General features: G+C 49.5%; 1 protein-coding gene across 1 annotated transcript; it reads right to left on the bottom strand.

Moving 5' to 3' along the window:
• Window positions 1–331: 331 nt before the first annotated feature.
• ZNF777 (zinc finger protein 777) lies at window positions 332–26979 on the bottom strand. The gene is made up of 6 exons (XM_036863820.1): window positions 26757–26979; window positions 21929–22789; window positions 20782–20908; window positions 18542–18655; window positions 4962–5213; window positions 332–1716 (listed from the first exon to the last, which is right to left on the bottom strand). The coding sequence occupies exons 1-6, from the start codon at window positions 26871–26873 to the stop codon at window positions 560–562; spliced, it is 2628 nt and encodes an 875-aa protein (XP_036719715.1). The 5' UTR covers window positions 26874–26979; the 3' UTR covers window positions 332–559.
• Between the last annotated feature and the right edge of the window lie 514 nt (window positions 26980–27493).

Genomic DNA, 27493 nt, shown 5'->3' with positions numbered 1-27493 from the left:
GGCTGCTCAGGCCTGCCTCTCCTTTCCGGCTTTATAACGGCGGGATCTGCGCCCCCTTCACCACCCAACCCGGGGGATGAGCACAGAAAAAGACTGAACAGAACCTGTCCACTGACACTAGGCACACGCCCCTCGGCCACCTTCTCAAACCCCCCCCTTCAAAACCAAACAAAAACGGCAAACAGGAAACGCTCGTCTTTTAAAAATTACTCTATTATTATCAAATAGAACCACAGTATCCAAAACGTAATTATAAAGTTCTATCCCCTACTAAGTGGCCCCGCCCCGCCCCTCCGAGTGGCCGGCGGCCAAATCACGCCCCCCGTGCTGATTGGTTTCATCCATTTTATTGTCAAGGAAATTAACAGCCCGAAGGGGTTCCCCAGGTCCGCGCTCCCCCCCTGGGGCCCCGGGGAAACGCGGCAGCCAGCGACCTGGTCTCACTACCCCGCGTCCTTGGGAGGAGGGGCGAAGGGAGAGGGGGGCTCACAGCAAAGGGGCTCGGAGGCGCCCCGTCCCCGCCCGCCGGGCTCGGGCCGGGCGACGGGGCGGCCCGCGCTCACTCGCCCGTGTGGGTCCGCAGGTGGTACTTGAGCGACTGCTTGTAGCGGAAGCACTTGGCGCAGTGCGTGCAGGGGTAGGGCCGCTCGCCGGTGTGCGCGCGCTGGTGCTCCAGCAGGTGGTGCTTCTGCGTGAAGCGCTTGCCGCACTCGGCGCAGTGGTAGGGCCGCTCGCCCGTGTGGATGCGCCGGTGCTCCAGCAGGTGGTGCTTGCGGATGAAGCTCTTGCCGCACTCGGGGCAGGCGTGCGGCCGCTCGCGCGAGTGCACGCGGCAGTGGTTGGTGAGCTTGGACTTCTCGCTGAAGCTCTTCTCGCACTCGGGGCACTTGAAGGGCCGCTCGCCCGTGTGAGTCCGCTGGTGGCGCAGCAGGTGCGACGGGCGGCTGAAGCTCTTGCCGCACAGGCTGCAGATGAAGGAGACCTCGTGCTTGCCCGCGTGCACGCGCTGGTGGATGACCAGGCTGATGTGCAGGCGGAAGCTCTTCTTGCACTCGGGGCACGTGTAGGGCCGCTCGCCCGTGTGCGTGATCTGGTGCTTGGTGAGGCTGGACTTGTGGCTGAAGCTGCTGTCGCACTCGGGACACTTGTAGGGCTTGGGGCCGCCGCCGCCGCTGCCCGAGCTGGGCGACTTGGGGCGCGGCTTGAGCGCGTGCTTGGGGGCGAAGCCGGGCCCGCGCTCGGGCGAGGCGTAGCCGCCGCGGACGCGGTGGATGCGCTGGTGCAGCGTGAGCTGCTGCTTGTGCCGGAAGCTGACCTCGCACTCGGCGCACTCGTACGGCCCCTCCTTGATGTGGTTGCGCTGGTGGATGATGAGGTTGATCTTCAGCCGGAAGCTCTTGCCGCACTCCATGCACGTGAAGGGCCGCTCGCCGCGGCGGTTCCGCTGCTGCTGGCTGGCCGCGCCCCGGTTCTCGCCCGGGTGCCGCTCGCCGTGCGACGGGGGCGCCAGCCTCTTCACCGCCGGGTTCCCCAGCTGCAGCGGCGGGGGGCTCTCCTCGCCCTCGGGGGACAGCTCCCCGGGCAGGGGGGTCGGGTACATGGCGGCCTCGTACCTCCCGGACAGCTGACCGAGGGACTGCAAGTGCTGCGGCAGCTCGTCCTCCTCCTCCTCTTCCTCCTCCTCCTCCTGCTCCTCCGTCTTGATCACGATCCCCTCTGCTCCGGGGACGCGGGACGCGGGACAGGGGAGAGAGAGAGAGACAAGACGCCGTTAGGTGTTGCCTGACGCCCCTACCCCGGAGGAGGCAAGCCCCGCTTCGCCCTCGCCCACGGCACTGCGTGGGCATCGTCCGCCCCAAGGCCTTCCTTCGGGAAAATGCAGCTTCCCGCTCCCGCGGCCCAGGGAAGCCAGGCCGGCCGCGGAGCTTGGCTCAGGAAGGAGCCCAGGCCTAAAATGGGCCAGTCGGAGACCTGCCTTGGAATTTTATGCGGAGGAAGCAGGGACGACGGCATCCTCGTGGTGGGACGCGGGCGCTGCGTGTGCCCATCGCCCGACGCCGCTGGCGGGCAGGGACCGGCAGGAAAGAAGGAACCTAGACGCAGAACCCTCCAGAGAGGCAGCGGGTCCAGGGCGCCTGAGGTTGGCATGCTCGAGGACCTACCAACTCTCCCAGCCGATAAACACCCCTTTCTTACTTAAGCCACTTGAGGATTGGGTTTCTACCGCCAGAGTCTAAAGGGTCTTGACTCATCAAGTTCCCAGCCTCGTCCCCCCTCTGCGGTCTCGTCTCCCCGAACTCTGCTCGGCCTCGCTGGTCTCCTTTCCTGGACTCACCTGGAGAGTTCTCCTCGGGTGCCTTTACTGACCCTCCTCCGTGTCTCCAAATCGTGCCCATTACGTAACACCCCACTCCAATCCTGTCTCCTCCTGACAACCTTGCTTGACCATCCCGACCTGCATCCTTCAAGACCCTCGAGCCGCTAGCACGTGCGGGGGCGCCTCCCCGAGACTTAAGAACCCCGCCTCCTGATGGGGCACCTCACCTGCACAGGTGCATGACTCACCTGCACAGACTCTACCAGCCCTGACCCTGAAGCTGGGGTGGGGGGTTTCCTCTGCCTTTGCCACAAGCTCGGGTGTGCAATGCCCCACACGCGGTGAGTGTTCCACGAACACCCCAAATGGTGGATGTCCTCCGCCGCCGGCCCTCCGCCCTCTAGCCTGGCCCTTTAGGACCTAAGATGTTGGCTGTTCTACAGGGTCCCTGGAGAATGTAAGTCCGAGAGAAAAGGAGAGGCCTCCAGCACCTATTTGAATTTTCTCAGGTGCCTTGAACTTACCTGGCCCTCCCTAAACACTTAATTGGGGAGCTCTATTTTTAGTTGCTGACTTTGTGTGACATGAGAAAGTCATTCACTTTTGAGTCCACCTGTGAGATGGAAGATGCAATACTGTAATAGTCTGCATTTGCAGAATTCTCAAAAGCAAACAAATGAGAACTTTTTCAAAGCACCTCACACCTATGCTCTCTCATGTTCACAATATCTTATGGGAGACGTCAAGCAAGAATTATCCCCATTTCACAGACTTGGGGCATCCAAGCTTGGCACTATCAAGTAATGTCTTCAAATAAATAAAGTCAGACCTTTTCAGAGCTTGCAATTTAAGGACCAGCTAGTCTGTCCCCTCAACTGATAAGGAAACTGAAGCTGGCAGTGTTCGTGACCTGGCCAAGGTCTTCAAGTTTGTCAGTGACCACTAGGCCACAGCACTTCCAGCTACTCCTCTGCACCCAGTAAGTGGCAGTGTTAAAATGAGAACACAGGTGTGCCAAGTCCCAGCTCAGGCCTCCCGTCGTAAGACAATGCTGCCTCGGTCCTGTCAGGACTCTCAGCAGGAAGTGACCCAGAACATCCCTGGAACACGATGCTTAAAAGATCAGGAAGGAGGAAGCAGCTTCAGAGGTTGGTAACTCATTGCCCTGGTGTTTATCCTGAAAACAGGGTTGTTTATGAAAGGCAGAGGGGGAAATATGGGCCTTGGAAGATTTAAACTCTCCTTGAGTTTCCAAGTTGTTTTTTCTTAATGAAATAAGAATGAAACAGTTGGCCCTAAAAGTCAGGTCTTGAAATCCCACAAAAAGCTTACAATATTACTAAATGGTACTAACAGAATTAATGGGAGTGTTCAAAGGGCAATCTGGAATTGCTCTTATGAAGCTCCCATTCAACGAATTCTCACAATTTGCCTTGTGTCTTTCACTATTCTCTAATGAAAGACAACATGGTATATTAAGAAGATTTCTCGAGTATCATGCAATTATTTAAATATAAGGAGTTAGATACCCATCTTTTGACCAAGAAGAATGTCCATATTTTATGTGCAAAAAGGCAAACTGCAAGGGAATAAAATAAAATGAAAAAAAATTTTTTAAATCATCAAAATAATACTTTAAAAAAACCTAAATAAAATGGATGTGGATACATTTCTAAGTATAAATAATATATTGATATGATTATTGATATAACTTTGATATCACATGGTCATATGATACAAATATGATAATTGATATAACTTTCCTAAAGTTTTCATCTTGTCAATTGACTCTTTTGCACATAAACAAAACATACAGACAAAAACCAAAACCCAAGTGGGTTCTACCAAATTTTCAAGGAGCACACAGAATTCCTATCTTACACATTATTTTTAGGATACAGAAAAAAGAGCAAAAGCTTCCCAGTTCCTTTGATAAGTCTAGTATAATCTTAATGATGATTCCAGAAAAGTTCAGGTTCACTTCATTTATGAATATAGTTGTAAAATTCCTGAATAAAATAGCGGCTAAGTCTAGTAGTGTATTTAAAAAAATACACCACGATGATCAGACAGGGCTTTTCTCAGGCCTGCAAGGACGGCTTAGCATCACAAAATTGACCACAAAAGATGTCCTGGCCGTGCTGCTGCAAGCCCACTTCCTCACTGTTTCCTTGTCCTCACAGGGAGCAAGAATGTGCAGAATGGTGACCCTGAGGTTTTGTGATTAAACAAAAATGATGCCTAGATTCTACCTGAAAAAGCAGCCTCGGCCATTTACAAAGATGTGCTCTTCAAGGGTGGAAATCTTCAAGCCAGTTGAGGCTTCCAGTGTGACAAGGGAATGACCAAGGACGCGTCGGGAGATGGAAGTTCTAGCATTGCCACTAGTGTGGGACCTTCTCTGCCTGTAGAGGGAGGGGGCCGGAGAGATGATCTCCGCCAGCCCCTGATGTCCTCACCTGACCCGGCCTTTGGCTGTGAACACCCTCCTTCCTTGCCGGGAGACGGATGCTTTTAAATCCCGAGGCAGGGAAGCTGTAGCTAAGGCCGTGCTTGGTTCCGTCACACCTGTTGAGCCCTCAGTGGCACAGCACCCCTCTAAAGGAGACCGCGGCTTCCCCACAGGCCCCAGCCCCCTACTCACCCGCGCAGTTTCTCTGCTGCGCCAGCATCTGCTTGAGCTCACTGAACTCGCCTGAGCTCTCCGTGGACGCCTCCAGCGGGTTTTCCGGCTCCTGCATGTCCAGGTCCGGCTGCTCGCCGCACGGGTCCCCCAGCTCTGAGTCCTGGAAGCCATGCTCCTCCACCTGGCCCATCAGGGGCTCCGGCGTCTCCAGACTCTCGGAGCCCTCGTCGTTGGTCTGCACCTCGATCTTAATCACGATCCCGTCGTGAGCTGAGAGGGCGGGGGTGGGGTGGGGGGAGGACAAAAGAATCCAGAACATGTTCATTCCACCTGCCCAGGGTTTTGTGGCCCTAGAATTTGTATTTCCAAAATTCTTACTTTAGAGACCCTGAAGAAATATCCTGAGTTGGCAGTAAGTAGGCATGGACACTGTGTAGCCTTGAATATGAACTGGAGTCAAGTTAAAATAGACGCAAGTTTGTCTCCATGACCCCCTGTAATTTTAAAATAAGGGTTTCTTTTAGAAAGAGATCCTAATTCCCTTTCCCAGGTTAGGTCAGCCAAAGGCAACAGTTTCTCTTTCTCCCCCTCAACCAAGCTGAATAAAGAAAAGGCTAATCGTCTGGTCTCCCCGCACACCTTTTCGACACTTCCCCACCAGGTGTCCTACAGACCAGAGGCCCCCAGCCCCTTCCTGGCCCCCGTTTACAGGCACAAGAGGGGCTGCGGGGTTAGTTTTTCGTTAAACAGCATCTCATTACACACATGGCCCTGACATTTTTTTTTTAATCTGCCTGTACATCTGTAAGTTAATTTCAAATGTCGTTACACACATAGGCATCACTTTCAATAAACAGGATTCTAGTGCACATTTTTGTTCTTTAGTGCAGTATTTTTCCCCCTTTTAATTTGCCTCCCCTTCTCCTCACTGCCCACTCGACAGGTACGACCTTCCCAGGTAATTCCCATAACTGCCCTCACACTTTTCTCTATGCTTATGTAGTGATTTATCACAGCACGTTTACATTTATGTTTTTCTTTCTGGCCATTACTGGTTTAAAAAAAATAAAATTGCCTTATACATAATCCTCTATGTTCCTTTTCTCACCCAAATATCTTGTAGAAATCCCTTCACACCGATTTCTGTAGGCTAACGCGTTCCTTTTCAAAGCTGCGTATATTCCACGGTGAGGATAATACAGCAACGTGTTCCACCATTTCCTTATTGACAACATTCACTTTCTGCTGCCAGGCTTTTGCCATGGTGAACAACACTGCCATAAACATGTGTTTATATCTCTAACCATAAAATAGTGCTTTTATTTTTATGAGAGTCCCAGGAGTGGGACTGCAGGGTCAAAAATTAAAAATATTTTAGAGTCTGATAGATGTCATCAGACTGCTTTTCCACAGGCTGTGACTATTCACATTTCTACCAGCCCTTTTCCCCACGTGCCTGCCAGCAACAGACACCACTGCTCTTTTTAATCTTCCTCAGTCTGATGGGTATAAAGTGACAACTTACTGATACTTTAATTCTACTTCCCTGACGAGGGTAATCTGAATATCATTTCTTTTATTTATTGGCCTTTTAGAGTTGATTCTATGTGAACCGTGTTCTGTCAATTGGTCAGAGTCCTTTGATCCCTGTATTAAAGATAACCCATTTTCTCTTACTGGCATTTCAAATATTTCCCCCAAATCTTTCATTTGTCTTTGACTTTTATCATATAACTTTCCTAAAGTTTTCATCTTGTCAAATATGTCTCTCTTTCTTACGGCTCCTGGATTTTCTGTCTTAGTTAAGAGGGTCTCCTCTGGTCCTAGATGGTTCATCTTATCTCCTAGATTTTATTCCCAGGTTTTTATTGTTTTATTTTTTACATTTAGCTCTTTATTCCACCTGAAATTTCTTTTTATCTTGTGCATAGTGTGAGGTAGGGGTTCAACTTTATTTTCTTGCATATGGGCAGAGCTGTGCTAGCATGAAGTCCCTTAAAGGTTGAAAATCAATTGTCAATTAAGGAAATTATAAACATATAATGCATGAACATATTCATTCATCCTTTGAATGTTTATTCAATAGCTATTTATTGAGCACCACCTATGTGCCACGCATGTTCTAATGGTGGGACACATCAGTGAACAAAACATAGCTCCCCGCTCTCCTACATCTCACATAAGGCAATAAACATAATTAATAAATTATATGGTATGTTAGAAGGTGATTATGTGCTGTGGAAAAAAGAAAAGGCACCAGGAACCCAGTGAACGAAGCTTCTCACTGTCCTTCACCGTATCCACTCGTCCCGCCCATACTAAAGTGAACCAGTGCCCAGAAAGCAGACCGCCCAGTCACGCTAGCAACTGATGCCACGTGACCTAAAGCTGGGTTCTTTTGGATGCTTGGCAATCCTTTAATTCCTCTCTGATCAGCCAAGTAATCGATTCCCAACAGCTGGGGAGTGGACCGCATAGAAAGCAGCCCTAATGTCCCAGGTTGCACTCCCCACAGCCTTCCACGCAGACCGTGCCTACCTTCCCTCCAACTTGACTCTCCAAAGACGTCTTCATCCTATTCTCTGTCTTACAGAAAAGATAAAGTCATCCACACTCACATCCTGGGCTTCCTCCTGCTCCAGCTCGACGTCATCCCCCTGCATCCCCTTCCTCCCGTGCCCCTCCTCTGGCCTCCTCTCTTCTGGGCTCTGCACTACATCCGCAACTATGACTCCAGCATCGGAAAGATACCTTCCCTGACTTCAAAACTCCTGAAGATATTTTGCTTGCCTCCTCCCTAAGATAATTTTTTAAAACCATGTACCCGTTTGCACCTTTTTGAATAAATATACAAAATGCTTCAATCACTGCTAAAGATGTAATTTCTGGAGTACTGTAAATATTGATATTTTAAAATAAACTCTTCCATTGCCATTTAATGTTGCCAATGGAATCTAAGAACCCTAGCAATTTAAAACCCACCATTATTCACTTAAAAAATACACAAACAAGTTCTTCTTTGATACTTGAAATTTTAATATCATCCATTTTCACCACGGACTTCTATTTCCATTCCCACTTTACCCACAGAATTTTAGCCTAATAGAACATATTTTTATGCTTAGGTGCCTTCCTGATCACCTCATTTACTGCACAGAAATGTGTTATGTAAATGGAAAGATTAATTTTGCTTTCATTTCTAATAACCACAGGGTTCTAAGTGTTACTTGTCTGCCTGGCTTAAGTCATCCTTAGTTATTATTATTGTGGAATGAAAAATAATTATTCAAGATAGGAAACCTGTAGGAAATGTACCTCTTACAAGGATGGATGGGGACTTTTTCCCCAATTAGTTCATTTATCTGAGAATGAATATTCTTATTGCTTGAATGAGACAGTGTTCAGAATAAAATCTGCTCCTATTTTTCATTTTTATAAATATAACCATTGGGAGAGCTCATTTACATAGATCTGTAGCTGGGCTGGCGGGAGCTTTGTTATGGAATCATCACTCCATTCTTTGAACTTCTGAATTATAAATACTGCAAAAGCACATGGTTAACATATCATCAAAAATTGTTTCTAATGACCTATTAGCTGACAACTTAATTAGGTTCTCTTTCAATTTTGTCAAAAGCTAAATATTCCAAATGATCTAACTTCCAAAAGAATTCGCCATCCAGGCCCCAGAGCCACCGATGTACTTCTGGTTCTGTCCCCCAACATTCTGGCTTGTCTCTTTGCTTCGTGAGCCAGAGGGCTTTTTATACATCAGAGAAACACTCCATAATAAGGCAGGATGGGCAGGAGGCGCCTCCTCTTTTTCTCTCACTGGTAGGAGACATGGGAGATGAGGACCAGCGCTACAGGGGCCGCAGGTGTCGAGTGCCCTCACTGATGCGTTTATGAAGGAGAACAGATGGACAAAGACTTGGAAGCTGAACCCGCAAAGCCCTCTGTGTTGTGCCTTCTTGGAAAGACTCTTGTACCCCGGGGGCATGGGTACTGCAGCCCGAAGACCACTGCCTTCCCATCCTTACCTCTCCTTCAAGACCCCCACTCCACCAGACGTCCCAGGCCGCTCTTAGCCCATCGTGAGTGTGCTCTCCTCTGACCCCCAAGCACTCGTCTGCCCCTCTCTATGGCATCTAATTCTTTTTCCCTTGAAATGTGCATCAGTTACACATTTTCGTACCCCTCCCCCACTTGTCAGACAGCAGGGAAACCAGTGTTTCCCACCAAAAAGGTCTCTCTGCCCCAAACAACTTCTGAAAGAGTTCTGACAACCAGACTGCATTCATAAGCAGTAATCTGTTCTCCCATTAAAAAAATTAATCAGGGGGCTTCCCTGGTGGCGCAGCGGTTGAGAATCTGCCTGCCAGTGCAGGGGATGCGGGTTCGAGCCCTGGTCTGGGAAGACCCCACATGCCGCGGAGCAACTGGGCCCGTGAGCCACAACAGCTGAGCCTGCGCATCTGGAGCCTGTGCTCCGCAACAAGAGAGGCCGCGATGGTGAGAGGCCCGCGCACCGTGATGAAGAGTGGCCCCCGCTTGCCGCAGCTAGAGAAAGCCCTCGCACAGAAACGAAGACCCAACAAAGCCATAAATAAAATAAATAAATAAAATTTAAAGAAAGAAAAAAGAAAATGCTCCCTATTTCACTTACAAAATTAATTTAAAAAAAAATTAATCAGGGGCTTCCCTGGTGGCACAGTGGTTGAGAATCTGCCTGCCGATGCAGGGGACACGGGTTCGAGCCCCGGTCTGGGAAGATCCCACATGCTGCGGAGCAACTGGGCCCGTGCGCCACAACTACTGAGCCTGCGCGTCTGGAGCCTGTGCTCCGCAACAAGAGAGGCCGCGATAGTGAGAGGCCCGCGCACCGTGATGAAGAGGGGCCCCCGCTTGCCGTAACTAGAGAAAGCCCTCGCACAGAAACGAAGAACCAACACAGCCAAAAATAAATAAATAAATAAATAAAAATAAATAAAAATAACAGGAATTCCTTAAAAAAAAAATTAATCAAAGACACATACATTGTGGGAATATAGTTTATGACCAAAGGTAGCATTTCAAACCAGTGGGAAAAGGTTTAGCTAAATGAAGTGGAGACAACTGGCTTCCTGACTACAAGGAAAAAAACAAAAAAACCATCTTCACATATCTCACCTCAAAATAAATTATGGATGAATCAAAACTTTAGACATAAATAATGAAATCATACTAGTATTAGAAAAAAGCACAGCTTTTTCCCCTCCCTCCTTCCTTCCTTCCTTTAGTTTCTGGAAGCTGGTCAGTCACACCAAACATATTAAATGTGCACAACACATACCAACTATAATCTTTTGGTGTAAATTTTTTGGAAAAAAATTTTTGTAGCTTTGCCTTGACACTGTTTGGTTATAAACATTTAATTTGTGATTGGTTGTTAGTCTCTGTAATCACATTTCTTCATAAGAACTCTTCTGAGATGGGAAAAATCTCTGCTACAAATTGTTTTCAAACGTATTAAATGTTTGTGGACACTAAATTTAATAATTAATGAAGCTGGTATAATGTTATATTGGGAGACACAGTTGAACATTTAATTATCTACATTTTGTAATTTTCTTTTTGTTTTCTGGAGCAAAAAATATCTTATTTCAGCTTTCAAATATTTTTATAGATTTTTGGAAAGCTCGTAGGTCCAAGGCCTGTGATCATAATGTTTACTGAATAAAAGAGGCCGAGTAAGTATTTCTACACTTGGTATGAAGCCCACCCACCATAAAGAAAATTTCTGGTAAATCTGAATACATAGAAACTTAAACTTAATAAATTTGGACACAAGAATTTTAAACAGCTATATCACAGATACACACAAAGGTAAACCATAAATTTGGAAACATATTTGCATACGTAAGACAGACTACAGCTAATATCCTTAATATTTAAAAAGCTTTTATAAATCAATAATAAAAAGATGAATAATCCAAAAAAAAATGGGCAAAGGATAATTCATAAATAAGACATACTGGAGACCAATAAATACGTGAAAATATGCTCAACATCACTCTTACAGAGGTTGCATGAAAACATCAAAATATTGTCTTTTCTACCCATCACTCCGGCAAATAATAAAAAGATAATACCACCTATTGGCATGGGTGTGGGGAAACAGGTTTTCTCATGCATAGATGAGGGTGTGTAAAGTGGCACAATTGTTTTGAAGGGCATTTGCTAATATCTATTAAATTTTTAAATGGGTATATCCTTTGACCCAGAAAGTCTACTTCTAAATAAGTTTCAGACGAGTGCATGAAGATTTACTTATAAAGGATCTTTAATGAAGCACTGAAACTTGTAAAGACTCTAAATGTATATCAATGGGAGTTTATTTAAAGTATGAAATCAATACACAGAATATTACGTCTGCTATTTAAAAAACAGAGACTTGCAAGTTTTGACATGTAAAGATGTCAAAGATATATTTTTGGAAAAAGCAAGTTGCTAAACAATGTACTTCTATATTGTTTGAAGAAATTTTTTTAACAATGAGAAAGTATTATATAATTAAGGCCGTGTGTGTGACTATATGCACATCAATTGGAAGGAATAAGCTGTTGACTCTTCTCTCTCTCTTTTTTTATTTTGGCTGCACCGTGCAGCCTGTGGGATCTTAGTTCCCCGACCAGGGATTGAACCGGGCCCTGGACAGTGAAAGCGTGGAGTCCGAACTACTGGACTGCCAGGGAAGCCCTGAGCTGTTGATTCTTGAGAGAGAATTATATGGGACTTTTCTTTCTCTGCATTTTTTCTTTTTGAATTACATTGATGCAACTTCAGAGTTTCATTGGAAAGTGAAAACCAGCGTGGCCACGTTAACTTTCTCCACCAGCTCAAAGCAAAGAAATGATGGCTGCCACGGGCTTTCCAACCTTGTCATGGCTACACTTTCTGTTAGGGTTTTTAAACCTTGGTATATTAATTTTTACAATCTTCTTTAGTGGTTGAGAATCTGCCTGCCAATGCAGGGTACACGGGTTCGAGCCCTGGTCTGGGAAGATCCCACATGCCGCGGAGCAACTAGGCCCGTGACCCACAACTACTGAGCCTGTGCGTCTGGAGCCTGTGGTCCACAACAAGAGAGGCTGCGATAGTGAGAGGCCCGCGCACCGCGATGAAGCGTGGCCCCTGCTTGCCGCAACTAGAGAAAGCCCTAGCACAGAAACGAAGACCCAACACAGCCAAAAATAAATAAATTAATTAATTTAAAAAATTTAAAAAAAAAAGTTATACGTACACATAGGCCAGAGGGATGAAGGGTTCTTCAAACCTCATTAAGAAGCTCCCCTCCACCCCCCAACCTGCTCCCCAGAGGCAATCACTTTCAATTCTTCTAGCTGATTCTTTTGTCACTTATATTCATAACTCTACGTAACATAATGGCATTGCTACTCCTTGAGTTTTCAATTTTAAGCATCATCTACTGACTTCCAAGAGCTGGAGGTGAGGACCATCTCTTCCCCAACCATCCACATCTCTTCCAAATCCCTGATTTTTCCCAGCCTGTAATTCTGGTTGAATTAATGTTGGGTGTTTACATTACTGGATTATGTAAATGCTATTTAAAATTGAACCATGTAGCATACTATAAGTACTCTTCTATGCCTGTAAACCTTTTTGCTTCCCCTGGAGCTAGTTTTCTTTTCTTTTGCTTAGCTTACTATTAATTACCACTAAGTCAGCTCCAATGTCTCCCCCCATCCTGCTCTATAACCCTCCTCTCAGAACATCCAAACAAACATAATGGGGATTCCTCAGTTTTACCTACTTGAAGAAAAACTTTCTGGAACCTCTGGTATGCTCCAGTGTGGACTGGTACCTCCAGATCCACAGCTGTCTTTTGGGGATCCCCTTCGGCAGCACCCCAGGGATTCCTTCCCCTCTCTTGTGCTGGAGCTCCTTACACCTCTTGGTTTACTTCCTCATTTGGCAAAGTACCTGCCCCAGCTTGAGAAAGCACGCATGGCAGACCTTGAACATCTCAGTGTCTCGATTTCACTCTCCTATTTAATTAGATTAGTCTGGCTAGATATCACATTCTAGAATGTTGGAAAATATTTTCCAATTTTAAAATTTAAAGAATTTTAAAGGAATTGTTCTACTGTCTTGTAGCTTCCAATACTGTTGAAAAGTCCAATGCCATTCTAATTCTTGTTCCTTTGTATGAACCTGGTCTTTCTCCCAGAAGTCTGTCAGATCTCCTGGGTCCTCAGTTGCTCTGAAATTTCTTGCTGAAATATTTAAGGCTGGGTCAATTTTCATCCTCTGTTCTGGACAGTTGGTGGGCTCTTCAATCTGGAAAGCTGTCTTTAAGCGCTGGGAATTTTTCCTGAAGTCTTTCATCTCTAATTCCCTTCTCCCTGTTTTTGCTATTTTTTACCCTGATATTTCTATTATCTGGACATTAGACTTCCATCCTTTACTTTTCTTATTCTCTCCCTATTTTCTTTTTTGTCTTTTTGCTCTATTTTCTGGGCTGTGTATTCAACTTTATTTTCTAACACTGCTACTGAGTTTTTAATTTGCATTATTATATTTTTAATTTCTAAGAGTTCCTTTCTATTTTTTTTTTTAGATAAGCATTATACTTTTGTCATGGATACATTCACTTCTTTTATCTAAGGAATATGAAAAAATGCATATTTTAAATGTATAACTATATATAAGTATTTAAACATACTTCCCCCCTTCCCCCCCCCCGTATGGTCTCTGTTTCCTTGAAATTTATTTTTTCTTTTTTTCCCCTTTGTCTCTGTATATTAGAGGCTCTTCCCAAATGTCTTGTGGTTCTTGGTTGTCCATTTATATTAAAAGTTGAATATTCAAAAGAGAATTGAAAGTTTGGTGCATTCAGGTAGGGCTTGGTTTCCCAGCAGGATTGTTTAGCTAGATCATTTCCCTGGGAAATCTCTTGGGCTGGCCCCAAGCATCTCTAGATAAGACTCTTCCAATATCCTGCCCTGAGGGTTTAATCTTGGATGTAAGCATCATTTTGGGATTCAGGTTAGGGAAGAAGGCTACAGATCTCAACATCTCTGTCAAGCTTCACTCATTCCCTTGTTTTCAACATGGCACCCACCCCAATTGTGCCTGGTGTCCACATCCAGAAACCCTGTTGTTCACCATCTCCAGAGAATAAGCCTTGGTCACCTACCAGGGTCGGGTGAGGCAATGGAGGGAAATGGCAGTGTTTAAAGGCCTCTTAAGATGTTTGACCAATGCTCTGTTTTTAGCCTCACCTTTACCCCCATTTCCAAAGACACCTGGAATCTCTGGTACTGCTAGTTCCCGAGTCTTGAGCAGGGCTGGGGGTGGAGTGCAAACTGGGTTTCTTCCCCAATACCAATTTTGGATTCTGCTTTCTCAATCAGCGATCACCCAGCCATCTGTTCTCAGCCTTCCAAAACTTAGCTGCCGTTGTCTCCTTGTCCGTTCCCTTTAAAAAAAGTCCCTTCGCTCTCGTTTTAGAAGGTCTTGGGGAGGTGGGAGTAAACACATGGTCAATCTGTCACCTTTAACTTGGAGTCTTTCTTCATGCGTTGTTTTTAAAAAAACTTATTTTTGCTGAATAAGAAGTAATATACACTCACTTCAGGAAATTCTAAAAAAACATAGAGAAATATGACTTGGGTATGTTTCCATCCCATTTTTTCCCTAGTTTTGTTAACATCGTTGACTTCCTATTGCATTTACATTATCCACTTCTTTTTTTTTTTGGCTATGTCGCGTGGCTTGAGGGATCTTAGTTCCCCGACCAGGGATCGAACCTGGGCCCTCGGCAGTGAGAGCGCGGAGTCCTAACTGCTGGACCGCCAGGGAAGTCCCTACATTATCCACCTCTATACCATTAACCTCCCATATCGACTGGCTCATTCCTGTCAACATGTCAAACAGGCTTTGGCAATCCCCATCTTAAGCAAACAAGAGTCCCCACGCTGCCCAGCCCGCCAGCGTTTCTCCTCCCCACCCACAGCTACACTGGAACAATCTCCACTTCCTCACCTCCCGTCCACTCCTCAGCCCACTCACAGGCTTCCACCTCAACCATGCCACCAACGTTTCTCTTTCTTGCTAAGGTCACTCTGATGCTGCCAATCTGCAAATCCAATGGACACCGCGCAGTCTCTGCCTAACTAAACCACGCTGCAGAGTTCAACGCTGTTAACCACGCTCCCTCCTTCCGGAAACACTCTTCTCTTGAAATACCTGACAATGCACTACCCTAATTTCTTGCTACCTTTCTGGCCACTCCTGTTCCCTTTGATTCTTCTGGTTCCTCCTCCTTTTTCCAAATCCTACAGCAGTGGCTTTCAACCCTGGCTGCACATGAGAATCATCTTGGAAGCTTAAAAACAAACAAACAAAACTAACACCTGGGCTCCACCCAGACCCATATATTCCAACTCTCCAAATCTACCCTAACAGTCAGGGCCCCAGGCCAAGGGCACAGGCTGTGCTCTTTCTCTTCTCCCGTCCAGGCTGGGAAAGCTGATCCCGTCCACGCTACCGAGGCCCACACGTCTGTCTCTAGCTCAGGGCTCTTCTGTGAGCTCCAGGCTCCTCTACTCAGCTGCTTTCTCAATACCACTTCCTTGACGTGTCCTCGGACCTCACACCTAACGCGTTCCTCTGGGTTGGAACCTCTTGTTGTCCCCCACCTACCCTCTCACTTGCGTCACAACCTGGACTCATCCTCAGGACCCCGTCTCCTCATATTCGACATCCGCCAGCCACCGACGCCAAAATACACCTCGCAAATACCCACTGTGCTCCCTGGGCTATGCCAGGCCTCCCACCTGGGCTACAAAGAGAGCCTCCTCGCTTCCAGTCCTCCCTCCCTCTGAGGAGTTCTCCCCCGAGTAACGGGAACGCCCCCTTGTGCTTCCACTAAAAATCCCACCTCCTCCGAGGCCTTTGCTGGGCGCCTGGTCTCAGTAAGGCCTTTGCTGCTGTGTGTCCCAGAGCCCTGGAGGCCTGTCTCCACAGCACTGTCACAGGGGCTGGCTGTATTTTTACATATATGGGGTGTTTAGTTTGTTAACGTCAGTCTCTTGACATAGTAACTGGTACAAAAAATATTAGATGAACTTAATAATAAACATACAAGGGAAAATATGGTGTAAAAACTCTTCATGTGTGATTTTAGTGGCTGTATAACCATCTATCATAATGTAATATAATATTTGTACATCTTAATCCATATTTTTGGATTCTTTTCTAGGCTATAGACTCTCAGAAAGGAAATTATTAGGTTAAGTAAATGAACATTTTAAATATTTAAAACATATTTGAAGACCAGAAAATATCAAATTGCTTTTTAAAAAGCCTGAAACTATGTACAGTGTATGAGAACTTGGATTTCAGCCATGGCTTCTGGCTTGTTTGTTTTATTCTGCTAATTTGTTAGGTGACAATGGTCCCTGGCTTCCCCAGGCCTCCTATTCGCCCTTAAAGAGCCATGAATGGGAGCCCCGGCTTGGAGGATTTTGAGAGCAGGGTCGCTATCTGAGTCACCTTCAGGTCTCCTTGCCCTTAGGGATCCCAACCATAAATACTAGTTTATTGAATGCATTTACTCAGCCAGTTCACAAAATTGCCATGTTTGGTGTACTTGGAACCAGGAAAATTCTCAATTGGTATCACCCTTTGGGTCTGGCCCAGGGCTGGCCTTGTGGCCACTCTTCTGGGGGGAGGACACACGAACGACAGGTGACCACTGGCTCTGATAACTGCAGACTCACAGGACAAGCCTGCTACCCCGAGGCCAGGGCCTTGCAGGCACACAGAAGTGCGAGTTTACAGCTGGCCCACAGGGCAGTGGTTCCCATTCCTCGCCTGCCCTCCCTCCGGTCAGGCTCCTAGTGGCTGAGACGGTTAGTGGAACAAATGGCACATTCCAGCCACACAAGGCAGCCTCTGTGAGGCCGCCGCTGCCCACAGAAGCTCCAGCCTTAGACGCGCTTGTGCCAGAACCAACCCCGCCTGGGGCCGAGGGGGCTGGAGTTATTTGCTCTCAATTCTGGCCCCACTTTGTGGGAGGCCCACCTGTGATGAGGGTGTGAACAGCAGACAGAGGAAGGGGCCCATGTTCCCATCCCAGCCCTTCTAAGAGGATGCTACAAAAGCAGTACCCGGACCACGAAACCCCACGGGGACAGCGGATGGGTTCTAGGATTTTTACCACAAACCACCTCTCCCCTTTCTCATTCTTTGCCTCCCAAGCCCTCTTTCTAATTTCTTCTCCTTTGAATCTCTCCGTTCCCACTGACACCTGTTTTTGGATGCGGCCACTCAAACCTTTCACATACAGACCTGTTTTCCTCCAAACAAAAGATCACTCTGCCCCGTGCCACACCCTGTCTCCGACACCCACTCTCACCTCATCCTACTTTTAAATCCACCTATTTTGTCTGCCAGAATGAATTCAGGATCTGCCTCTTCCCTCCATTTAAATCTCCAGACAAATCTCTAGAAAGTAATGCTGGTTTAGGGTTTCTCTGAAACACGCCAGCACTTATGTTTCCTCAGGGTCCTGCCTCTTCTGGAAGTTACCTCTGCTCCTACTCCCTGGGGCCGACATGACTGCACGTGATTCTGGACCTCCTCCTGGTGCCAGAGTCGATGACATTACTTCATACAAGACCTGGCTGTTGGCCCCAGTGAGTTCTCCTGCTAGATTATCCTCCTTTTTCAAAAGACAGGATCACCCACGACATCTGGCTACAAAGGACAAGGATCTGCTCCCACGGAAGACCTTCAAGGGAAGTGATGCAAGTCCAAGGGCAGTTCCACAGCAGGGGCTCCGGAACGAGCCACACCCCGAGAGCATTGCCGTGCAAGTGTGAGAGCTGCTGAGCGGCCGCTGTGGGAGGGACGGCTCCCCACGCGGACGGACGCAGCAGCTGGCGTGTCCTGGGCCACTGGAACCTGCCGGTCAGCACGCCAGGCCCTGGCTATCAGTACCAGTCCTGTTTCACGGATGAGAAAGCGGGCCTCCAAAAGTCCGAGTCACAAAAACCACAGGGTGAGGACGCAGAGAAGCCGGGGTTCAAGTGCAGGCAGCCTGACGCCGGCGTCTGCACCTGAGCCCACGGCCAGGCCTGCCTGCGCTTCTCTGCCGCCTCGCCGCCTCGTCTGGACCCCGCCCCACACACTGGAGGATGCTTCAGATGAAGCCCATATCTGTCCCTGTCCTTTCACTCACCAGCCACAGGACCAGAGACGTGGCCCTCCTCTGGGAGCTCGAGGCTCACCAGCACCAGCATCCTGACAAGGGAACGCCTCTCTGTCAGTTTCGGTTCTGTTTCCCGCAAAGAGAGAGGTGACGCTCGGTCATGTCAAAAGCTCCCCGAGACAATGAACGCAACGGCATTCCCAGCTCAGCCACTAGGGCCACTGGCGATCAAGGAGGCCCCAGGCGGGTCCCAGCACCTGCAGGCTTCCCTGAGGCACTCAGCCTGCTAACACAGCCCGCCAGCGTCTAGTGTGGGTTGTAAGACCCCACGCCGGGCCCCCTGAGCGCTGGAAGGCCTCGGTCACCGGCAGTCACTCACCAGCACTGGGGTCTGCAGGCGCCTCGCCCTCCTCAGAGTCTTCCGGCTCCTGCATGACCGGCCTCTCCCCGCGTTCCATCTGTGACATGAGGTCTGGTTTGGAAATTGCATAGTCTGCGCAGGAGGAAGAAAAGAAGATATCCTATGGGGTGAGTTTGCACTGGATGCTACAAAGGTGTCACCTGTGTGAGTGTGACATCGGGAGCAGCTGCCCTACCCAAGGCCGGCAATGCTGCAAAAGGAAGGGCCAAGTTTCCAGCCCTTCTCCTCAGGTCACACAGAGTGTGTGCGCACGCGTGCGCGTGTGTGTGTTAACTGCGTGTGTGAGTGTGTGTGTGTGTGTTAACTGCATCCCGGGTCCTCCCAGCAGCACCAGCAGTGGGGCACCACTTGCCCACTGACGGAAACTGGTCACCTGTGGCTCACAGGTGGCCAATGCCAGCTCAGGTTTTCATGACAAAGGCAGAAGATATTTGAAAATTTATAAATTAAAAAACTGATCTTGATAAAATATGGAAACCATGAAACAAAACACTGATAGGTTTTTTCTTACATTACAAAAAGTTTAAAGTTCTTTGGAAATAAATTTAAAAGATAAAGAAACTTGGAGGAAATAGTATCACACACACACGTGTAAAACATAACACAAAGGATTAATGTCTGTAACTATATATAGAGCCTCTACAGCTGGTAAAATAAAAAACCAAAAATATGAATGGGTAATTCGTAGAAAATATGCAAATGGCCAATAAACATATTAAAAGACGCACAAGCTCCCTAATCATCAAAGAGATACATGTTACGATAATGCAGCGTCATTTTTCACCCATCAGAAAAGACAAATCTTTACAATAGGAGAACCCCAGTTCCGGCCAGGGTGTGGAGGTGGCGCTGTCACACTCTGTTACGTGAACATACACAGCCCTGGGTAGGGCCCGTGGAAGCGCCCGTGACATTGTAAACGAGCACCCTCTTTCCTCGGCAAACCCACCTCCTGGAATCCATCCCACTGAAATCCTCGCGGAAGAGCGCAAATGCAGAGATGCCGATTGCAACCCTCTGTGGCAGTGGGAAGAGGGACTCAGGCTGCTGCTCAACAATAGTTCTATACCAACAGCCCGACGGTTCGTCGGGAACGCTGCACTGTCTTTCGAGCAGGGCTCTGCGCTGACACGGAAAGCTGTCTCTGACTACTGTTAGGTAAAGTAAGTGAAGGATCCCATTTGTGCAAACCACAAAGCGCATGTGCACGAGTGCAGCAAAATGATGAGAAACAATGTCGGCCCAAGGGTTCGCGGTGGTTACCTCCGGGGAGTGTTACCTCCGGGGAGCGTTACCTCTGGGGAGCGGTGCTGGCTGGGGGTGGGGACTGCTCTTTATTATACAAATCTGAATTGTCGCATTTTCACAATTATGTATATACTTTAAAAAGAACAGAAAAAAAAAAAGTTACCCCATGGAGAGGTATAGATGTATAAAATTAACAATTCCAGCAAGGATCGGATTTTCTATACAACAGCGTATTTAATGTTTTTCTAATTTTTTGTGTGCCCAAAGAGTTCCCCATATCAGAGAAAAGGAAACATATACAACTAAAGCCTATTTTCCCAGGTCTTCATCCTCAAATACGCTCATTAACGAAAACAACAAGAATCCACCGACTGTGGGGTATGAGAGATCCCAGTGAAGTCGCAACTTCCTGGTAGGGACCTAGGACGACCGTTTACTCCCCGGGTCATATCTCGTCTCTGCGCGAGCGGGACGAGAACCTGGGGGACGTAAGCTCTCAATCGACGATAGCGTTCAGCCACCTGGGCGGTCTATCAGGAGGGCTGACACCTGTCCTAGCTCCCACATGGGCAAGGTGTGAGGATTAAATGTCATTCTCATAAAGCACCTCACACTCTGCTTAATGATAGTTGGCTGGACAAACTAATTTCAAGAGACATATATATGTATGTGTGTATATATACGTATAGAGGGGCCATGGGGAAAATAATACAAAGGTGAGAGACTGCTGACGTCTGAGTCTGTCCCTGGCCCCCGCGGGTGGAGCGGAGTCTCTGTTTACGAGCTGTGCTGATCTGTGCTGCGCTGAGGTATGTGGGTATACGGGTGTCTGCTCTCATTTGCTGTGCTCTCGAAAAAAAATTGTTTCTGGGAGTTCAGAGCTCCCGGGGCTCCTAACGAACCCCCAGCCAGCAGGCGGGAAGCCACGGGCAGCGAAGCCGTCTCCTTACCCATGGAAACCAGAGACTCGTAGTTGCCCCGCATCACGTTCTTGTACAGCTCCTTCTGCCACTCGGACAGGTTCCCCCACTCCTGCTCCGAGAAATGGACGGCCACGTCGTCAAACGTCACAGGGACCTGAAACCACACAACAAGCTCAGCTCGGACCAACTGGAAGGCATCACGGGCCCTCAGCTGCCAGATCCCAAGGCTGCCAACGGCTCTGGCCCCCTGGGCCTGGCTCAAAACGCTCAGGACTGGGGTGGGAAAGGCCCAGAGGCCCAGCTGTGGGTTTTCACCAAGGACCTCTCTAGAAATCAGGAGGCTTCAGTCACTGTCCTGGCCCGAGAGAGTCAGGGCTCCGTGATGTCTGGTCCTTGTCCTCTTTAACAGGACAGTCCTTGCTGCTGTAAAGTGTGGTCTGCAGACCAGCAGCAATGGCACCACTGGGGAACTTGCTAGAAATGCAGACTCTCAGGCCCCACTCGAGGCCCACTAATTCAGATTCAGCATTTAGTAAGATCCCCAGGTGATTCGTGCACACAATACGATCTGCAAAGTGCTGGCCTAGGCAACACGGTCCACGCGTTTTCCCTCCATGAGGCTGTGAAAAGGGGCAGTAGCATAAAAGAACAGAAAGAAAACCAGTTCACGTTTAAGTGCTTTCCTCTGGGAAATAATATTAAAATCTAACCATCCTCTGGTTTTTTAGGATACCTCTGGAAATCATATTTTTACTGGCGTTAACGTGATTTATGAGTTTACTGATAAAAATGTTGAGCAGGACACCGCCCTGTAACATCTCACCAAGTCCTCCCTCCACCTCCACGGGGAACCACACAGGTTCACACTTGTCCACAGCTCGACCACTTGGCCTTCAATTTGCCTTTTATCCTCAGACATCACAGACTGAACGCCTTCTACACTGACAGCCCCCATCACTAGGTCATCTCTCTGGTCTATAGTCTATGCTTTTATCAACAGGAGAAATCATTGGGTTTTGCTGTGTCCTGTTCTCAGCGATGTGAAGTTGGTGACTAGGTATCGTCATACTGTTTTCCTTCTTAACCGTGGCTTTCCCTTTCTTTGATATTAAATTCCTAAAACACACTCCAGTCCTGGTCACTCCTTGCGAAGCCCCGGTTGGGATAAAGTTACCTTGGGAACTTCTCCATTGCTGCCCGGGGGCAGCCGCAGGATCCAGAAGTTTCTGTTCTTCAGCAGGTTCTCCATGTTCTCCAGCCGCCTCTGCAGCAGCCCGTACTCCTGCAGCAGGGTCCCCAGCACAACCCATTTGCTCTCCAGGTGGTTTGCAAACTCCACGGCCGTCTTCTCGCAGTCGGCTATCTTTTTCTCATTTGTCCCGGTCCTGCCCTCCAGGGTCAGGAGCCGCATGGCTTGGGCCTCCAGTTTCCTCTCCACCGCTTGGACGGCAGCCCACACGGCCAAGCGGGTGATCTCCGCCGTTGGGAGTGGTGTGTCCTTCTGGGCCGCAGAAGAGATCTGGAAGGGGGTGTCCTTTTGGGAAACCGGGTTCTGGAGCAGGGGGTCCATGTCAGTCTCGGGAACTGTGGGGGAAAGGGTCAAGGGGTCTCTCTCGGGAACTTCGGGGGAGTGGAGTGGGGCTTCTTGATGATGGGTGGAGTGGGAGAGAAGTGAGATCTCTGGTTCAGCAGCAGCTGGGGGTGGATACGGGGCCTCTTCTTGGGAAGTCAGGGGGCCCTGGATCTGAGTCTCTTGCTCGGAAGCGGCATGATACAGGAGTGAGGGTCCCTTCTGGAGCACATGCGGCATTCGGCCAGAAGTCTCGTGCTTGGGAGCGCTGGGAGTCTGGGGTAGGGAGCCTTGCCGGGGAATGGCGGGAGACAAGGAAGGAATTTCTTTGGGGGGAAGAACGTGGGATTGGAACAGAGTCTCTCGAGGGAGTCCGGCAGGGGTCTGATGCGGGGTTTCCTCTTGCACAATGTTGGGGAATGACAGAGGTGAGGAGCGTTGGGTCTCCATGTCCAGCTGCTGGACCTGTGTTCCAAAAAGAAAGGACAGGATTGAAGGCCAGAGTGTCCAGCTGGCAAATAAATCCCCAAAATAAGCACCTACATTAAAAGGGCTTCAGGCTTCGTAGCAATAAGATATGTTCCATGGACATGAATCTCTTCTTGAGACCCTAGCGTTGATCTACACATCAATGACAACTGCTATTAACAACAAATAAAAGATGGTTATGCCACCTTCTGCTTCCATAGAGCCATCTCCTTTTTCACAACATACACCGCACAGGTGTCATCTCATGAGTAGTGGTGTGGGAGAGGAGAAAGGATACTGGCCTTGAATCAGAACACTTGGCTTTCAGTCCCGTCTACACCAATGCTGCCCGGGTTGCCCTGGCCCACTTATTCAACGTCTCTGTTCTCAGGGTCCTCATCCATCAAATAAGGGTCATAATACCTGACACACCTGCTGCCTCACTGAGTTCTTCGAGCATTGAGGGTTAAATAGAATAAAACTTTGAAAACCAATAGAGCAGAATTTTGTCAATGCCAGGCTAGCCTAAGACTGCCAGCAAGCTGGGGCCGGTTCTGTCAAGGCACTTAGCCCGAAGGTGAACTTGACATCCAGCCCCACCGCTTCTACCTGTATTATCAGGCAGTCGTGGTGCCCATATTCTTTCCCTCATTTTGTCCAACAGCGATGACACACAAGTACCTTAAGCTTCCCAGACTCCTTGATAAAAGCTGCCTTGCTGACTTAAAGGGTTGATATGGTAGAGGTCTGCCTTTGAGGCACGTTCAGTGGACCCAGCCCCTGCTGGAGAGGCTGAACGGGCTACCGTGCATTCAGGCTGGCTCCTGCTACACACAGAGCAGAAGACAGACACTGAGACAGGTGTGGGCATGGCCATTCAGACTCTCCTGAGGGAGCCAAGGTTCCCGGGGCTGATGGTCCCCGGCGGGTAGGTGGACCTTGGCCATCCGGAGTCCTCCCCATGGTTCGTGAGGTGGGGAATGAGGAGGAAAGGAGGCCTGGAAGGACTAGAGGCAAAGCTGAAGTCAACCAGTTCTGTGAGCTGTGTCAAGGTTGGTGGAGACTAGAACCAAGATAAAGACCGATTCCTTCAATTACTTGAAGGGGGTTTCAATCATTCACACTCTCCCCATTCCCCACCTCGCCATGTCCATGTTCAGGGAATGCTTGTGTCATCACAGAGGTGAAGCCAAGGTCTTCCGAGTGACCAGCTCTGTATCTATCTATCCAGAATGTCAGTATGTTTATTGGAACTGAATAGAATTTCTTCTATATCAATGTTTGTCCATTCCCTCATACTCTTCCTTCAATGAATCTGCTGAATGGCCGATTACTGTGTGCCATATAGAAGTGAGCTTTAAAGTAACTGAAATTTCCCTTTTCTTCATTTGAAAATTAGCATACTCCTGGTGTCCACTCTGAAATACAGTATGTGCCCAACAGATGTCTGCTGGATGAATGGTATAAATGACTGGGTTACAACGAAATTATTAGAGTTAATAATGAAGTTCCTTGAGTCATCTATCAAAGACTCATCTAAACCTATTTATACCTTCTGTTGCTTTCTTTCTTTCACTTGTTCATTCATTCACTTATGTGTAGCTTATCTGAGACAGCATCACGCTTTTAAGACAAGGATTGAAGATTTAAGACCTTGTTCAGGCAAAAGGTTTTTGAGGTAGTACGATCCAATAGCTTTGCAGGGAACCAGATGTGAGGGCTAATTAGTCAGCCCTGACAATTATCTGGCATTTGTTATGTGCCATGAACTGTGTTTTAAAGGGTTAGCTAATTTACTCTTCACAAAACCCTATAAACAGGGACCACTAGAATTCTTATCCACACTTAGCACAGGAAGTTGTGGAGGCTTGGAGAGGCCAAGTAACTGGCCCAAGGTCACACAGCAGTCTGGCTCCAGAGCATGGGCTTCCGCCTACACTGTAGGTCGCCTCTAGGCCTCATCTGTCAGATGAGACAGCTGGTCAGTATGTGTTCTGAATCCTCTTTACCTCTAAGATTCGGAGGCTTGGAGATTAAACAAAGACCTGTGGGAAGGCCCTGCCCGTAGACATTTCCATCTAATGCTGGGGTCAGGGACCCCTTTGAAAAGCTAATGAAAACTATGGATTCTCCCCCTCAAAAAACACACATGGGCACATACACAAAATCCTACGAGCACTCTCAAGGCAATCACAGAGCCCTGAAACTGAAGGCTCGTCAACAACTAAGCCACCTCTCAACTCTGCACAGGCGAGGGCAAGGCTGGACGACCCTCTGGGATAGGAGCCTCAGACACAGGGAAAGTGACGAACATAACGCAACACAATAGGCACATGTATGGCCCTGTCCTCACAGGGGGATTAGGGTATCTGCCTACAACTAGTAGGAGGAAGGGGAAATCCCCAGGGGCCACGCTAGTCCCCCTGAGTAATACAGGGGCTTAACTGAAACAATGTAGAGAAGCTTCAGGACAGTAAATTAAGCCATTAGCGCAAGACATCTTTACTAACTAGTCTACTCAGAGCGCAAAGGAAAATACCAGTTCTTTGCTCTCTATTATTAGACTGTCTCTGTCCATTTCCGGATTTGGAGGACTGTAGAGCAATGGGGGGCCCACAGGAGCACATCCCCTCCACCACCCCCAAATAAAAGCCCCTTGCTGTAATTTCACCAGTCCCAGTAAACCTGTGGCTTGATACTACCCTGAGCAGAAAGAAATGGCCAAAGAGAGGAATGGAGCTGTAAATATAAAATGTGAGATTAATAAGCTTGCATTCGCAAACTTTTGGGGGCAGGGGGAGAATTCCATTTCACAGGATTTAACCCACCTTCCCTACCCCATGTATCCTAAGAGGATGGGGTCTCCAGGATTCATTCATTTGCAGAAAAATACATAATTATACCTGACTTATAAAGAAAGCCATGCCATTGTCTTGTATGACCCAGTGTGGTTCACCCAGAATTATATACCATTCAAGGGTCCTGGAAATCTAAGCATTTAAAAATCATTTTATTTTATTTTCCCAAGAGTTTTATTATTAATATTATCATTATCATTCTTATTATTATGATCATTTTTTTGTAAGACCTGAGAGGCTCTTTAGAAAGCTCTATATCCCGACCCCTTCCTGCACACAACAGGAAACTGAGGCTCAGGGCACTGCCCCCCATGCAGCAATCCTCCTCACAACACGGCTCCTGCATCTCAAAGAGCAGGTCTGCGGGGAGACTTTGAGACTGATTTTTAAAAATGGTCCACTGAAGAGGCAAACCAGCCCCCAAACCCTTAGTAGCCTGCTCCCCAAACCCCATCCGTCCGAACACCCAGAATTCGACCGGGTCCCCCGGACGCAGACTGGAGGCCGAGGCGCCCGAGCCCGAGGGTCACCTGCTCCTCACGCCGGGGACGCTCGGCTGGGCGCTGCCCGGCCTCCCACACGGCCGTCACCTCCCCCTCGACGGGCCGCGTCGCCCGAGCGCCGGCCCCGGCCCCCACCCCAGGGGAGGCCGCCGCCGCCAGGGCCGCCCCCTCCCCGTCCAGGCCCGCGGCCCGGAGGCAGGCATTTCTGCGGACGCGGGCGCCGAGCCACGGATGACTCGCTACGTGACCTTGGGGCAGGCAGGGCCGGTCGCCGCCAGGTGTCCGTGCCTCAGTGTCTCCGCTCTGCGAAATGGGGAGAGCCGCGTCAGCGCCGCGCTCCGGCCGCGGGAGGCTCGGCGGGGCCGAGCTCTGCGGAAAACGTGCGGCGGCAACCCCGACGGACGCGGCGCCGTCTCCGCAGGGAACGAGGCGCGCCGCCCGGGCGCCCGCCTCCGGGCCCGCGTGCGTGCCAGGCCCCTGGCGTCCCCGCAGCCGCGCCCGGACGGCGGCCGGCTCCCGTCGCGTAGCGCCCCCCCTCCCGAGCAGGGGCGCGCGAGCCCTCCGGGTCCCCCGCCCCCACGTCGCGGCGTTTCCGTCCCTTACCGAGACCCCAGGCCGGGCCGCCGAGCCCGGGACGCGCAGGCCGTCCCCAGGGCCCCGAGTCCGCGCGTCCGTGCGCGCGCGGGCCGCCCTCACCGGAGCCGGGGCCGCCTCGGCCATGGCCCTGTGCTGTCCGGCCCGGGCCGGAGTCGCCGCCGCCGCCGCCGCCGCCGCCGCGCGGCCCCACGCAGGCCGGCCCCTGGGCTCTCCGCAGGCGGCGCCGGCCCGGCCCGGCCTTCCCCGCCCGGGCTCTCGCGGCCGTCGGGCCCGGCCTGCTCGGGGCGCGCGGGGCGGGCGGGGACGGAGCGCCCGAGCCCGGCGGCGGCGTCGGAGCGGGTCGCGCGGCGGTGCGGGCGGCCCGGCGGGCTGCGCCCCGGCCGCGAGCTGGGCTCCGGCCCTCAGCACCGGCCCCCGGCCCGCGCGCGGCCCCTCTGCGGCCGCGCCTGCGACCCCGGCTCCGGCCCCGGCCCCGGCTGCGAGCTGCGCTGCCGTCCCGGCGCCTCTTCAGCAGGGGAGCTGCACAGCAGCTGCCATGTTGATACAAACTGCATCCTGGGAGGCATGTCCCTCTCAGGCCGTTTAAAGAGAAACACTCCGAGGCTCGTCGGAGGCTGCAGGAACCCAGACAGCTCCATCTACAGCCGGTAGGAGCGAACAGTGTCGAGCGAGCAGCCAGGCGGCGACGGACACGCCCTGAGCCCCGGGCCAGCCCGTCGTGCCGCCCGGGCCGAACCGCTCGG

The sequence above is a fragment of the Balaenoptera musculus genome, chromosome 9 (genome assembly GCF_009873245.2).
Source record: "Balaenoptera musculus isolate JJ_BM4_2016_0621 chromosome 9, mBalMus1.pri.v3, whole genome shotgun sequence".
Lineage (NCBI taxonomy): Eukaryota > Metazoa > Chordata > Mammalia > Artiodactyla > Balaenopteridae > Balaenoptera > Balaenoptera musculus.
The sequence above is the reverse complement of the archived record's forward strand: the minus strand, read 5'-3'. Positions and strand labels throughout refer to the sequence as shown.